Source organism: Salmo salar, chromosome 20 (assembly GCF_965601325.2).
Source record: "Salmo salar chromosome 20, fSalSal1, whole genome shotgun sequence".
NCBI classification, from domain to species: Eukaryota; Metazoa; Chordata; class Actinopteri; order Salmoniformes; family Salmonidae; genus Salmo; species Salmo salar.
Window position 1 is genome coordinate 69,046,341 of NC_138310.1, and position 13,123 is coordinate 69,059,463.

The 13,123-nt window shown below is 42.9% G+C and overlaps 1 protein-coding gene across 1 annotated transcript; it reads right to left on the reverse strand.

Annotated features, from left to right (window-relative positions):
- Window positions 1–5,971: 5,971 nt before the first annotated feature.
- On the reverse strand, window positions 5,972–12,717 carry ilvbl (ilvB (bacterial acetolactate synthase)-like). The gene is made up of 14 exons (NM_001140029.2): window positions 12,270–12,717; window positions 11,551–11,752; window positions 11,256–11,383; window positions 10,793–11,043; window positions 10,601–10,700; window positions 10,339–10,436; window positions 9,923–10,059; window positions 8,350–8,484; window positions 8,121–8,235; window positions 7,772–7,941; window positions 7,504–7,574; window positions 7,309–7,380; window positions 7,108–7,213; window positions 5,972–6,952 (listed from the first exon to the last, which is right to left on the reverse strand). The coding sequence occupies exons 1-14, from the start codon at window positions 12,369–12,371 to the stop codon at window positions 6,774–6,776; spliced, it is 1,866 nt and encodes a 621-aa protein (NP_001133501.1). The 5' UTR covers window positions 12,372–12,717; the 3' UTR covers window positions 5,972–6,773.
- Between the last annotated feature and the right edge of the window lie 406 nt (window positions 12,718–13,123).

Below are 13,123 nucleotides of genomic sequence, written 5' to 3' on the forward strand. Positions count from 1 at the left end.
GTGCAATCAAGCATCTGTCCTTACAGTGCATCTGTTGCCGATTGAGGGGGTGGATTCCTGCAATTTAATCTTCAAGTGCTCCTCGGACACAGCTATCCACCTTTCTTCAGGCCCTCGAAGGACTTCTGCAGACTGATGTCCCTATGACTGATGTTTTCCAACCATATCTTCCTACTGAATAATTGAAAACGTGTGTAAGGTTTAATCTTACATTTATTGAATTCACAGCAGAGGTGTGTCTGAACACACTGACTGAGAATCTTATTTTAATATATTAATGAAGTGATTTGTATCTGTAGAAGCACATCTCTATGTGAAGCTTGTCTTACTTCATTTGTATGTTCTAATTTCTATTAGTATTCATTACAGTTTAATATCTGAGAAGCAGGTTGTAGATGCATGCTTAGACGTTGCTTATGGGTAGTGTTTAGTAGGACTGGTTGACATAATTTCTCTCTTTGTGTAATTACGGTCTTTATGTTTTCCATTTTATGGAAATATAACTGTTAATGTGCTCTCTCTCTTAACATTGAGCCCTGCAAGAGCAGCTTCTGTCCTTTCCAGGAGCAGAAGAGGCCTCAGCAGTTTCTGGGTATCTACAACACGAATTGTTTTTAATCCTCTTCTCTGGGACCCCCAGCCATTGTGCATATAGGACAGAGTTTAGTTTAAAGTTTATAGTGTTCTCAATCCTTGTTCTCTTAATCCTTTATACACTACACTGAAGTTTTAAGAAGTACTTTAGATGCTTGTGAGCCTGAGGACATCTACTTCTGCTTCCTGAACATCTTGCAGACCAACTGAACTACATTTATCATCATCTGCTGGATGCTGGTCAACTATCCTGAACAAAAATGTAAATGCAACATTCAACAATTGTGTGGAAGACACATTTCAGTTGAAGGCATTCAGTCGTACAACTGACTAGGTATCCCCCTTTCCCTAACACAACTAGCATGATGAGGCAGCATGGCTAGCTAATGAGCTACAGTATATTACATACAGTATATTACATACCAGGGTATGCTGCACAATCAATAGAAGCAATCATTTGTGATACTGGGTCCTTGCAAAGAAATTTATCGAGATGTAGAACACCATTAAGTTCCTCTTAAGTTATGATTGTTAAAGATTCTAGTTTTGGAAACAGAAAACTGTATGGAGATCAAATGTTTCATTGATGAGAAAATGTGCAGAATGTCGGCCAAAATCTATCTCGCTCCATCTTCTCCCACTGGGCTTCTAATCATCAACCGGATGCTTCATATTTAAAGATCCGGTGAAATATCTGTCTCATTGTTCTAGCTGTGGTAATAGTGTACTCGTGGCCAACACACAAACAATGGTGAGAGTCCACCATCTACTGGTAATTATGAGAATTGCATCCACAAGGAGTGGGCCAAAAGTTACCAAGACACAGGTCCTACTACTGTAAAAACATAACAGCATTCTGGACAAAAATACTAAAGAAATCTGCATTAAATCAGCCAATTTCATTAGTACTGCTTGAGGAAATATGAAAGCAGAACCAACCCAGAACACATAAAAAGCCGTTGCAAGCCCTGCTGTTAGCTCTAGCTCTGCATAGAATTAGGAGGGGCACTGCTCACCATGGAAGTGTTCACAGGAGGCAACTCTCCCAGGAAAAGTAGAGAATAAGAAGGAGGTCTACAGGTGCAGTTTTGTGAGATATGGATTAACAGGAGAACATACAGCTGGAAAATAAAAGCAAAATAAGTTCAGAGCAATGAGAAGACCACTGGTGGTCAAATAATCATTCATCATACATCAGGCAGACCTATAACTGCTCTTCAATTTGTTTCGACCAATAGGACCAAAGTAAACAGTTAGGGTGTGATGATCCGAATTGTATTATTAATATGTACTTGTAGGCTATGAAAACTGAATCTAAAAGCAAACCATATCGTATTATCCAAAACAGTCAGAAAATTAACACAGTAGAACAATCATTTAATGAGACTAGGTAGTATGGTAACGCAAGACTAGCATGTTTGTGACTATATAGCCAGAGACATATAGAGATCTGTAAATACAGTAGTTCTGCCTACAGCCAACACAATCTTGACCTCAGAGTTGATAAAAGTTCAAGGTAAATGATAGAGGATAAGGAGGGCAGTGGAGTGGATAGTGTAGTCACACACTTGTCGTAACGATGGTCAGTATCTCAGAATTAGACAATCAATATATCTGGTGTCAAAGGCACCACTGAATAGAGCCGGGGGAAAAACACTATACATTCACATTCTTCTCTTTATTGCAACGCTAAAAATAACAACTGTCCCTATAATCCCACAGCGTTCTGATTCCAGAACTGATGACTAAGTGCATTGGGTCATCATTGAAAAAGAAAAGAGGCATACAAGTATCACTGTGCTTACGTATAAGATCAAATATTACATAATCAAACGTAATCAAATACAAAATTCCAGTGCGACAGATTCTCAGACCCAGATTCAGGGCAGGTGTCTTCCAATCCCTTTCCTTACAACGACCAAAACATTATGAAGAGTACATAGTGATTCAAGTCAAAGCAAAACAGAAAATATTCTAATATTCCATTTTTTCTCAAAACATTAAATTGTTTTTAAAATGTATTTCACCTTTATTTAACCAGGTAAGCCAGTTGAGAACAAGTTCTCATTTAAAACTGTGACCTGGCCAAGATAAAGCAAAGCAGTGCGACAAAAAACAACAACACAGAGTTACACATGGGATAAACAAGCGTACAGTCAATAACACAATAGAAAGTCTATATACAGTGTGTACAAATGAAGTAAGATTAGGGAGGTAAGGGAATAAATACACCGTAGTGGCGAAATAATTACAATTTCGCAAATAAACACTGGAGTGATAGATGTGCAGAAAAGGAATGTGCAAGTAGAGATACTGAGGTGCAAAGGAGAAAAAAAAAATGTAAATAAATAATATGGGGATGAGGTAGTTGGATGGGCTATTTACAGATGGGCTATGTACAGGTGCAACGATCTGTAAGCTGCTCTGATAGCTGATGCTTAAAGTTAGAGAGGGAGATATGAGTCTCCAGCTTCAGTGATTTTTGCAATTCGTTCTAGTCATTGGTAGCAGAGAACTGGAAGGAAAGGTGGCCAAAGGAGGAATTGGCTTTGGAGGTGACCAGTGAAATATACCCGCTGGAGCGTGTGCTATGGGTGGGTGCTGCTATGGTGACCAGTGAGCTGAGATAAGGCAGGGCTTTACCTAGCAAAGACTTATAGATGACCTGGAGCCAGTGAGTTTGGCAGTGAATATGCGAGGGCCAGCCAACGAGAGCATACAGGTCGCAGTGGTGGGTAGTATATGAGGCTTTGGTGACGAAACAGATGGCACTGTGATAGACTGCATCCAATTTGCTGAGTAGAGTGTTGGAGGCTATTTTGTAAATGACATCGCCGAAGTCAAGGATCGGTAGGATATACAGTTTTACGAAGGTATGTTTGGCAGCATGAGTGAAGGATGCTTTGTTGCGAAATAGGAAGCCGATTCTAGATTTAATTTTGGATTGGAGATGCTTAATATGAGTCTGGAAGGAGAATTTACAGTCTAACCAGACACCTAGGTATTTGTAGTTGTCCACATATTCTAAGTCAGAACCATCTAGCGTAGTGATGCTAGGCGGGCGGGCAGGTGCGGGCAGCAATCGGTTGAAAAGCATGCATTTAGTTTTACTAGCGTAGAAGAGCAGTTGGAGGCCACGGAAGGAGAGTTGTATGGCATTGAAGCTCGTCTGGAGGTTAGTTAACACAGTGTCCAAAGAAGGGCCAGAAGTATACAGAATGGTGTCGTTTGCGTAGAGGTGGATCAGAGAATCACCAGCCGCAAGAGTGACATCATTGATGTATACAGAGAAAATAGTCGGCCTGAGAATTGAACCCTGTGGCACCGCCATAGAGACTGCCAGAGGTCCGGACAACAGACCCTCCGATTTCACACACTGAACTCTGAGAAGTAGTTGGTGAACCAGGCGAGGCGGTCATTTGAGAAACCAAGGCTGTTGAGTCTGCCGATAAGAATGCGGTGATTGACAGAGTCGAAAGCCTTGGCCAGGTCGATGAATAAGGCTGCACAGTATTGTCTTTTGAGGATTGCGATTATGATATCGTTTAGGACCTTGAGCGTGGCTGAGGTGCACCCATGACCAGCTCGGAAACCAGATTGCATAGCAGAGAAGGTACGGTGGGATTCGAAATGGTCGGTGATCTGTTTGTTAACTTGGCTTTCAAAGACCTTAGAAAGGCAGGGTAGGATAGATATAGGTCTGTAACAGTTTGGGTCTAGTGTCTCTCCCTTTGAAGAGGGGGATGACTGCGGCAGCTTTCCAATCTTTGGGGATCTCAGACGATACGAAAGAGAGGTTGAACAGGCTCGTAATAGGGGTTGCAACAATTGCGGCGGATAATTTTAGAAAGAGAGGGTCCAGATTGTCTAGCCCAGCTGATTTGTAGGGGTCCAGATTTTGCAGCTCTTTCAGAACATCAGCTATCTGGATTTGGGCGAAGGAGAAATGGGGGAGGCTTGGGCAAGTTGCTGTGGGGGGTGCAGAGCTGTTGACCAGGGTAGGGGTAGCCAGGTGGAAAGCAAGGCCAGCCGTAGAAAAAATGCTTATTGAAATTCTCAATAATCGTGGATTAATCAGTGGTGACAGTGTTTCCTAGCCTCAGTGCAGTGGGCAGCTGGGAGGAGGTGCTCTTATTCTCAATGGACTTTACAGTGTCCCAGAACTTGGAGTTTGTGCTACAGGATGCAAATTTATGTTTGAAAAAGCTAGCCTTTGCTTTCCTAACTGCCTGTGTATATTGGTTCCTAACTTCCCTGAAAAGTTGCATATCGCAGGGGTTACTCGATGCTAATGCAGTACGCCACAGGATGTTTTTGTGTTGGTCAAGGCCAGTCAGGCCTGGAGTGAACCAAGGGCTATATCTGTTCCTGGTTTAACATTTTTTGAATTGGGCATGCTTATTTAAGATGGTGAGAAAAGCACTTTTAAAGAATAACCAGGCATCCTCTACTGACGGAATGAGTTCAATATCTTTCCAGGATACCCGGGCCAGGTCGATTAGAAAGGCCTGCTTGCTGAAGTGTTTTAGAGAGCGTTTGACTGTGATGAGGGATTGTCGTTTGACAGAGGACCCATTACAGATGCAGGCAATAAGGCAGTGGTCGCTGAGATCCTGGTTGAAGACAGCAGAGGTGTATTTAGAGGGCAGGTTGGTCAGGATGATATCCATGAGGGTGCCCGAGTTTAAGGATTTGGGGTTGTACCGGGTAGGTTCCATGATAATTTGGGTGAGACTGAGGGCATCTATCTTAGATTGTAGGACGGCCGGGATGTTAAGCATATCCCAGTTTAGGTCACCTAACAGTACAAACTCTGAAGATAAATGGGGGGCAATTAATTCACATATGGGGTCCAGGGCGCAGCTGGGGGGTCTGTAACAAGCAGCAACAGTGAGAGACTTATTTCTGGAAAGGTTGATTTTTAAAAGTAGAAGCTCGAACTGTTTGGGCACAGACCTGGATAGCATGACAGAACTCTGAAGGTTGTCTGTGCAGTAGATTGCAACTCCACCCCCTTTGGCAGTTCTATCTCGGTGGAAAATGTTATAGTTGGGGATGGAAATTTCAGAATTTTTGGTGGCCTTCCTAAACCAGGATTCAGACACGGCTAGGACATCAGGGTTGGCAGAGTGTGATAAAGCAGTGAAACATTCTTTTTTAGGGAGGAGGCTTCTGATGTTAACATGCATGAAACCAAGGCAAATGTAAGGTGGACATCAATTTGCATGATCAGGATAATGCAGAATTCCTTAAAATATAAATAGAATATATGAAATAGTATGAGTAGTGTAATAAAATGTTATAATTTATTCAAGATTATAATGACCACTACGCAAATGGTAAAATATGATAACATCTTCCAGTTTAAATTCCTTCCTTTTTTTTTTTTTTTTTTTTTAAATCGGGCACTCCTGATGCATATAATTAACTTTTGAATCAACATTTTGTATTTGTGTATCCATTCTGTTGATTGATGTATTTGTGGAGTCTTACAGTACATTCAAGAATTAAAGGCATACAATCATCAATTCTATACCATTTAAATTAAAAACAACTACAGTATTACAATTGTATTTATTACCTTGATGTTAACCCTACAAATCCTCCTGCGGCTTGTAGCTTAGTGTATGATGCATTTTCATAAATATTTTTTTAATTTAACTAGGCAAGTCAGTTAAGAACAAATTCTTATTTACAATTACAGCCTAGGAACAGTGGGTTAACTGCCTTATTCAGGGGCAGAACAACAGATTTTTCCCTTGTCAGCTCGGGGATTCGATCTGCAACCGTCGGTTACTGGCCCAACGCTCTAACCACTAGGCTACCTGCCACCAAATATCCCTATGAAGGACATGTCATTCCAAAATTCACTTTTTTAGTTTTTCTAAATAAATGACCAATTTCAAGGTAGAGTTCAGTAAATCAATAGGCTATCCGAAGTCAATATACATTAATTGGTTAAAAGTGTATATAGCAAGGATCAAAAGGCTGAGAAGAATGAGTTCCTGAATTGTTGAGGTTCCCAGAAGTCACACTTTCCTTCTTCACCAGCAAAATGCAGCAGTTGTATTGTTCAACAGCATGTGAACAGATTTGGGTTTCTAGGCAAGATGGGAAGGTTTTACGACCCACAGGTCCAGACAGAGACCCCAGAGGTTGTGGTGTCTGTCTGAGCTACTCTACACAGAGATGGAACCCTCTCTGAAGTTGGTCTTCCCTATGAGAACATTGAGTAGTGTGGCTCTCCCCTCTCGGGTCTCCTTCTGTGCCTCTTTTATGATGTCATCCAGCTTGTCCTCGTCCTCGCGACCAATGAGGGTGCCCTTGCCTCCGTAACCATCTGCAACTATGTGGTAATCTAGGGAAGGGGAGAACAGAGACAGCATGTTGGATGTGTGACATGACATCCAAAGACATGACATGGGCTAACAGAGACCTTGCATGTGTGAGAATAGGCACTAGAGATCCCCAGTATGGTGGCACTGGGGGTACAGTAGGCCAACATATAAAGACCTGTGAAGGCCAGGCCACAGGCCACGTTGCTGCCCAGGATGGGAACCTGCTCCCTGGAGATCTGGCTCCAACAGGCATCGTTCCCCACCAGAGCAATTACTGGCGTCTGGGAGAGAGAGGGCAAAGCAGATTAACTGGTCTGAATGCATGATTAGTTAGTTGATAAGTTGGTCTGAATGGTGAATTTGGTTATTACTGTACCTTGTGTCTGGTAAAAGTGTCAAATTCTGCAACACTGTATCCCAGGGATCCATCACCATAGATAATCCACACCTCAAGGAGAAACTTAGTCAGCTAAACTCAGCCAAAAATGGTGTTTCACAACATGAACAAACCGAAAAACCTAAACCCCTATAAAACAGTGACGGATAAGGCCTGCTTGGTATTCTACTGTACCTCTGACTCAGGCCGACACAGCTTGGCTCCCAGAGCAAACCCTCCTCCAACACCAAGGGTTCCAAATGCTCCTGTTAGAATGACCAACAACATCAGGTAATCATCCATTAAGATGTCAAGAATGTCCTGTGTTCAAATTAAATAAACAAGTCCTATTTGTTTTATTGTACATGTTAATACCCCTCTTACTCAAGTGACCACAATCCTACAAGACATTTCAAAAAATATTGTCTATTTGTATTTAACACTGTCCACCGAGGATCCTGACCTGGATCCAGCCAGCGGAGTGGGCCCCTTGGTCTCATGATGTAGGCAGCACTGCCCACAAAGTCGCCCCCATCTGCCACTATGATGCTGTCGTCATCCATCAACTCATCCACACGGTGCAGGACACTCAGGGGGTTCAGGTGGCAGTCCGTCTTCTCATCAGCTTTCCCCCTGCACAGAAAACACACAGAACAAAACACACTTTCACAGGGAACAACCTGTACTGTCTGTGTTTGGTGCACTAGATGTACTGATTAATTTGCATGAAGGTTATTGGTTATGTATAAAAAGAAAAAAAACACAAAAAAAACAGTTGGCTTTCTGCCCAACTGGCTGAATAAATTGTGTACCGATTAGCCTTCTCTTTGGTGATGTCTCCTGCTTTGAGCCTCTGTGGCCAGTCCTCGGAACATTTGTGGCCCATGAGGCCTTTGGAGAGACGGAGTAGGAAGGAGCCTGCATCTCCTAAAAGACAAACAGAAATTTTAGTCTCCACAAGATCAAATAGCCAAACAGGAAGTGGCAGCGTTTTGTGAAAGCAAATAAGACTGATTGGAGAATTCAGACAACAGTACCAACCCTGAATGGCCACATTGGGCTTCCAGAACATGTCAGAGTTCTTCAGAAGTTGAGTCTTATCTCTGTTGACAGCAATGATCTTGCTGCGCCTGTTCAGCACTCTGCCGTAGCTTAATCGGAAGTCACATACAGTTCCTGCAACACATACCACCATTATGAGACAGCCTCAAAGACAACAGAAATTGATGATGAAATGATTTTGGGGGCTGTCTTGTTAGACTTCAGTGCAGCTATTGACATTATTGATCATAGACTGCTGCTGGTAAAACGTATGTGTTGTGGCTTTACACCCCCTGCTATAATGTGGATAAAGAGTTACTTGTCTAACAGAACACAGAAGGTGTTCTTTAATGGAAGCCTCTCAAATATAATCCAGGTAGAATCAGGAATAGGGTAGCTGTTTAGGCCCCTTGCTTTTTTAAATTTTTACTAACGACATGCCACTGACTGAGTAAAGCCAGAGTGTCTATGTATGCGGATGACTCAACACTATACACGTCAGCTACTACAGTGACTGAAATGACTGCAACACTCAACAAAGAGCTGCAGTTAGTGTCAGAGTGGGTGGCAAGGAATAAGTTAGTCCTAAATATTTCTAAAACTAAAAGCATTGTATTTGGAACAAAACACTCACTAAGCCTCGACTAAATATTGTAATAAATAATGTGGAAATTGAGCAAGTTGAGATGACTAAACTGCGTGGAGTAACCCTGGATTGTAAACTGTCATGGTCAAAACATATTGATGCAGTAGTAGTGAAGATGGGGAGAAGTCCGTCTATAATAAAGCGATGCTCTGCCTTCTTAACAACACTATCAACAAGGCAGTCCTACATGCCCTAGTTTTGTCGCACCTTGACTACTGTTCAGTCGTGTGGTCAGGTGCCACAAAAAAGGACTTAGGAAAATTGCAATTGGCTCAGAACAGGGCAGCACTGCTGGCCCTTGGATGTACACAGAGAGCTAATATTAATATGCATGTCCATCTTTCCTGGCTGTAAGTGGAGGAGAGATTGACTTCATCACTACTTTTATTTATGAGAGGTATTGACATGTTGAATGCACTGAGCTGTCTGTCTAAACTACTGGCACACAGCTCGGACACCCATGCATACACCACTTGAGGTCTCTTCACAGTCCCCAAGTCCAGAACAGACTATGGGATGCACACAGTACTACATAGAGCCATGACTACATGGAACTCTATTCCACATCAAGTAACTGACGCAAGTAGTAAAATTTGATTTAAAAAACAGATACAAAAAACAAAAACAAAAAAAAACGTATGGAACAGCGGGGACTGGCACAGACACATGCATACACGCGATAACATACGCACTATAAATACACATGGATTTAGTACTGTAGATATGTGGTAGTGGTGGAGTAGGGGCCTGAGGGCACACAGTTTGATGTGAAATCTGTTAATGTATTGCTTTTAAAATTGTATAAACTGCCTTAATTTTGCTGGACACCAGGAAGAGTAGCTGCTGCTTTGGCAGCTAATGGGGATCCATAATAAATACAAACAACTGTATGGAGACAAGATTTACAGATGGCAGTTTGTGTCTCACCTGCTAGCAGCACAAGGTCTGCGTCCTTTAGGGCATATTTCCTGTTCTGTCTGATGTGCAAGGGACTGTTTCTACCCAGCATGCCACGGGACATTCCCCCCAGGAAGCAAGGGATACCCAGGGACTCCAGGGCTACCCTGTAACAGAACAACTGTATAAACTACTGCCTTCCCTGTAGCTCAGTTGGTAGAGCATGGTGTTTGCAATGCCAGGGTTGTGGGTTCGATTCCCACGGGGGGCCAAGTACGAAAAGAAAAAAAATGTATGGAATGAAAAAAATGAAATGTATGCATTCACTACTGTAAGTCGCTCTGGATAAGAGCGTCTGCTAAATGACTAAAATGTAAATGTAAATGTAATTGGCATTGAATGGACCAGAAGTCTGATGTGTAATATAAATGTGGTTGTTGAAATACCTGATGTCATCTGCAGGTGTTGGAGGTAGTGTTGCCTGGCTCCCCAGTAGGATAACAGGCTTCTTGGCTCTGCTCACCAGCTCTATACACTTTTGTACCTGATGTCAGATCACTAGAGGTTGAGCCACAAGGGTTACATAAAAAACATGCCTTCATGTCTATTGGAAATCTGTAACTGGCTACAGTACGAATGACGGCTTCTACCAAATTAAGCCTTTCTCACTGTTGTTTGAGAATGACTGAGGGTCAGAGTTAGTCTTGCCTGATCGTCTGTGGCCTGAGGGATGTGCACAGGGAGAGGTGAAACATCTCTGGTTTCCCAGGCCCCAGCAAACAAGTTCTTTAGGTGATTGTGGAGGTACCTTATGGAAGAACATATACAGTATCTGTTACTTTCACAAATCACTAGAGATGTGTGAAAGCATGGTCAAGCACAATCCTGCTGATTACTTACCAAGTCACAACTATCCCCATTATTCCCTTGGGAGGGTTTTTCACTCCGAACTCTTTGGACACCAGGTGGAAGGGGTAGAGTGTGTCAATGGGGAACTCTATGAACACAGGTCCTGGAGTTCCAGACTGGGCAATGGCCAGGGCCTTCCTCATCGTGGGGACGATCTCCCTCACACTCCTCACCGAGGCGCAGAACTTACACAGCGGCTTGAACAGGGACATCTGGTCAATGTCCTGCAGCGCTCCTCTACCCTGCACAACAACAGTTCACCAAGTGGTCAAACCTCCACATTGGATAGGGAGAATCAATATATATTGTGCTCACCCACAGCCACACAACTCTACAGTGCAAGATTATGGTCATTTGTTGAGTCTAACTTGTTGGTGCAGCGTAGCCTTAGTGTTAACGTTAGGACTAGGGTACCCCCATGCTGCTACACCAGTAAAAGGCCTCAGACTCTCACCTGAAGTAGTGTTCCAGCAGCTCCCCCTATGAGAAGCAGTGGAGACTCGGCCATCTGAGCGTTCTTCACTGCTGTGACTGTGTTAGTCAGGCCTGGGCCAGCAGTCACTGCAGCTACACCGACAGTGCCTGTTGGAGGGAGAATCAATGACAGTGTCAATGCTACAGTATGAACACGAGTAGACTACAGTGTCCTAAGCAAGTTAAACCAGTTCCGAACGGTTCAGATCGACATGGACAACTGTAATGCAAGGTATTTGGGATATTATAGTAGGTAATGTAAGGTACTACTTTACCTGAGAGCCTAGCTACAGCATCAGCTGCAAAGACGGCAGTAGCCTCATGCCTGGTGTCCACGATGCGGATGCCCAGTTTCTCGCAGGCCACCAAGATGGGCGAGATGTGCCCCCCCACCAGGGTGAAGACAAACTTAACCCCATGGGCACGCAGAACCTCTGCCACACTCTCCCCACCATGGCGAGGGCTCTGAGTCTCAGTCTGGGGGAAGAATTAGAGGACTCAGGTAAAGGACTGAACAGGCAGATCTCAAAATCAGGGTCATGGACAGTGTATCATTTCATTTAAATAACTTCAAAGTTCTGTCGTAAACTAGAAAAGGCCTATTGGTTATCTATATATCACTATGTTGTATTTAGCAATGAACTGCATATTGTCCTTGTAGACCTAATGTTCCTTATGTAGCCTATTGTATAACTTCTGAAGAACCTGCACTGTGTCGTCATGGCCTTTGTGTTAGATAGCCACAAGTCAGTTCAAAGTTCTCTCACATACAGTAGGGTTACCTTTCACCTACTAGATGAGTATCTGAGTCTTATGTAGGTTCACTTAGGCCAGGTGAAGAAGCAAGTGAGTAAAATAACACTGTAGTAAGGTATGAACAAGGTCTTTTGCTTCTGAGAATACCAGGCTGCATGTGAGTTTCACAGTTGAGACAGCAAGTGAGCAGGCTGACACCAAATTAGAATGAAACATTGTTTAAACAGAAGTGACTTACCTTATGAAACAACTGATACAGTAAACCAAGTTTATACGCTACAAATACTAATCCTCCGAAGGTAAAACCAACAGAGTACCCCAGCGCGGTGGCAATCTCCATTTCCAAGCAAAATGTGTCAAAATACTGAAGCGAGTCCTAAAATAAAGCAGTATCCGTTTTGTGGATCGAATAACTCTCCAGTTTAGGCTGCTGTTCATCCAATGCACAACCTAGTAGCAGTACAATTTATACATTCACAATTTACTAGGCTACTGTGCAAGAACCGCGTGGAAAACCAGACTCCACCCGTTCGTGCAATGAAACTAACCATCGTATTTCAAATTGAAATGACCGATGATCGCTATTGCTCAACGTTGTAACAAAGTTCCGCAAAATGACAATTCACCGTCAATAACGCAGTGGTCCGCAACTACCGGAATCGTGGAAAAGAACAGCGAGGAAGACGCGAAGCGAGAGGGATAACTGGGCCCGAAATCTGTCCTTTCCAGCAGGTGGCGTTTTCAAAAAAAAATTGCTCACCAAGCGAGTTTTTGTATGTAGGTCAATGAGTGTCGAATTTCGTTGTCAAAAACTTGCATGGCTTATTTGATCGAATATAAGTTCCGTAATGGTATGGTTGTTAATAGTGTACGGACATAAGTAGGACACGTGACATCCCGGCAACTTTGAGAAAAAACACTTTATATCAGAGTTGTGCCAGGTCATAACTAGTTACCACAGCCACAAAGTCATAAAGCACGCCCATTTCTAAAATGTATCTTCTTAAAATGTGGTTTTAAACCTACCACTAATCTTACATTAAACCCACCCACCCCCCCAAAAATCATGCATTTTTACGATATAACCATTTT

What these genes read in the sequence shown, in the direction of transcription:
- ilvbl (NM_001140029.2), bottom strand. Translation starts at nt 12,371, where the DNA reads ATGGAGATTGCCACCGCGCTGGGGTACTCTGTTGGTTTTACCTTCGGA. An exon ending in TGTGTCGGCCTGAGTCAGAG is followed by an intron (nt 7,381 to 7,503) that starts GTACAGTAGAAT and finishes TTTCTCCTTGAG; the next exon opens with GTGTGGATTATCTATGGTGA. An exon ending in CTGTGGCCTGGCCTTCACAG is followed by an intron (nt 6,953 to 7,107) that starts GTCTTTATATGT and finishes CCCCTTCCCTAG; the next exon opens with ATTACCACATAGTTGCAGAT.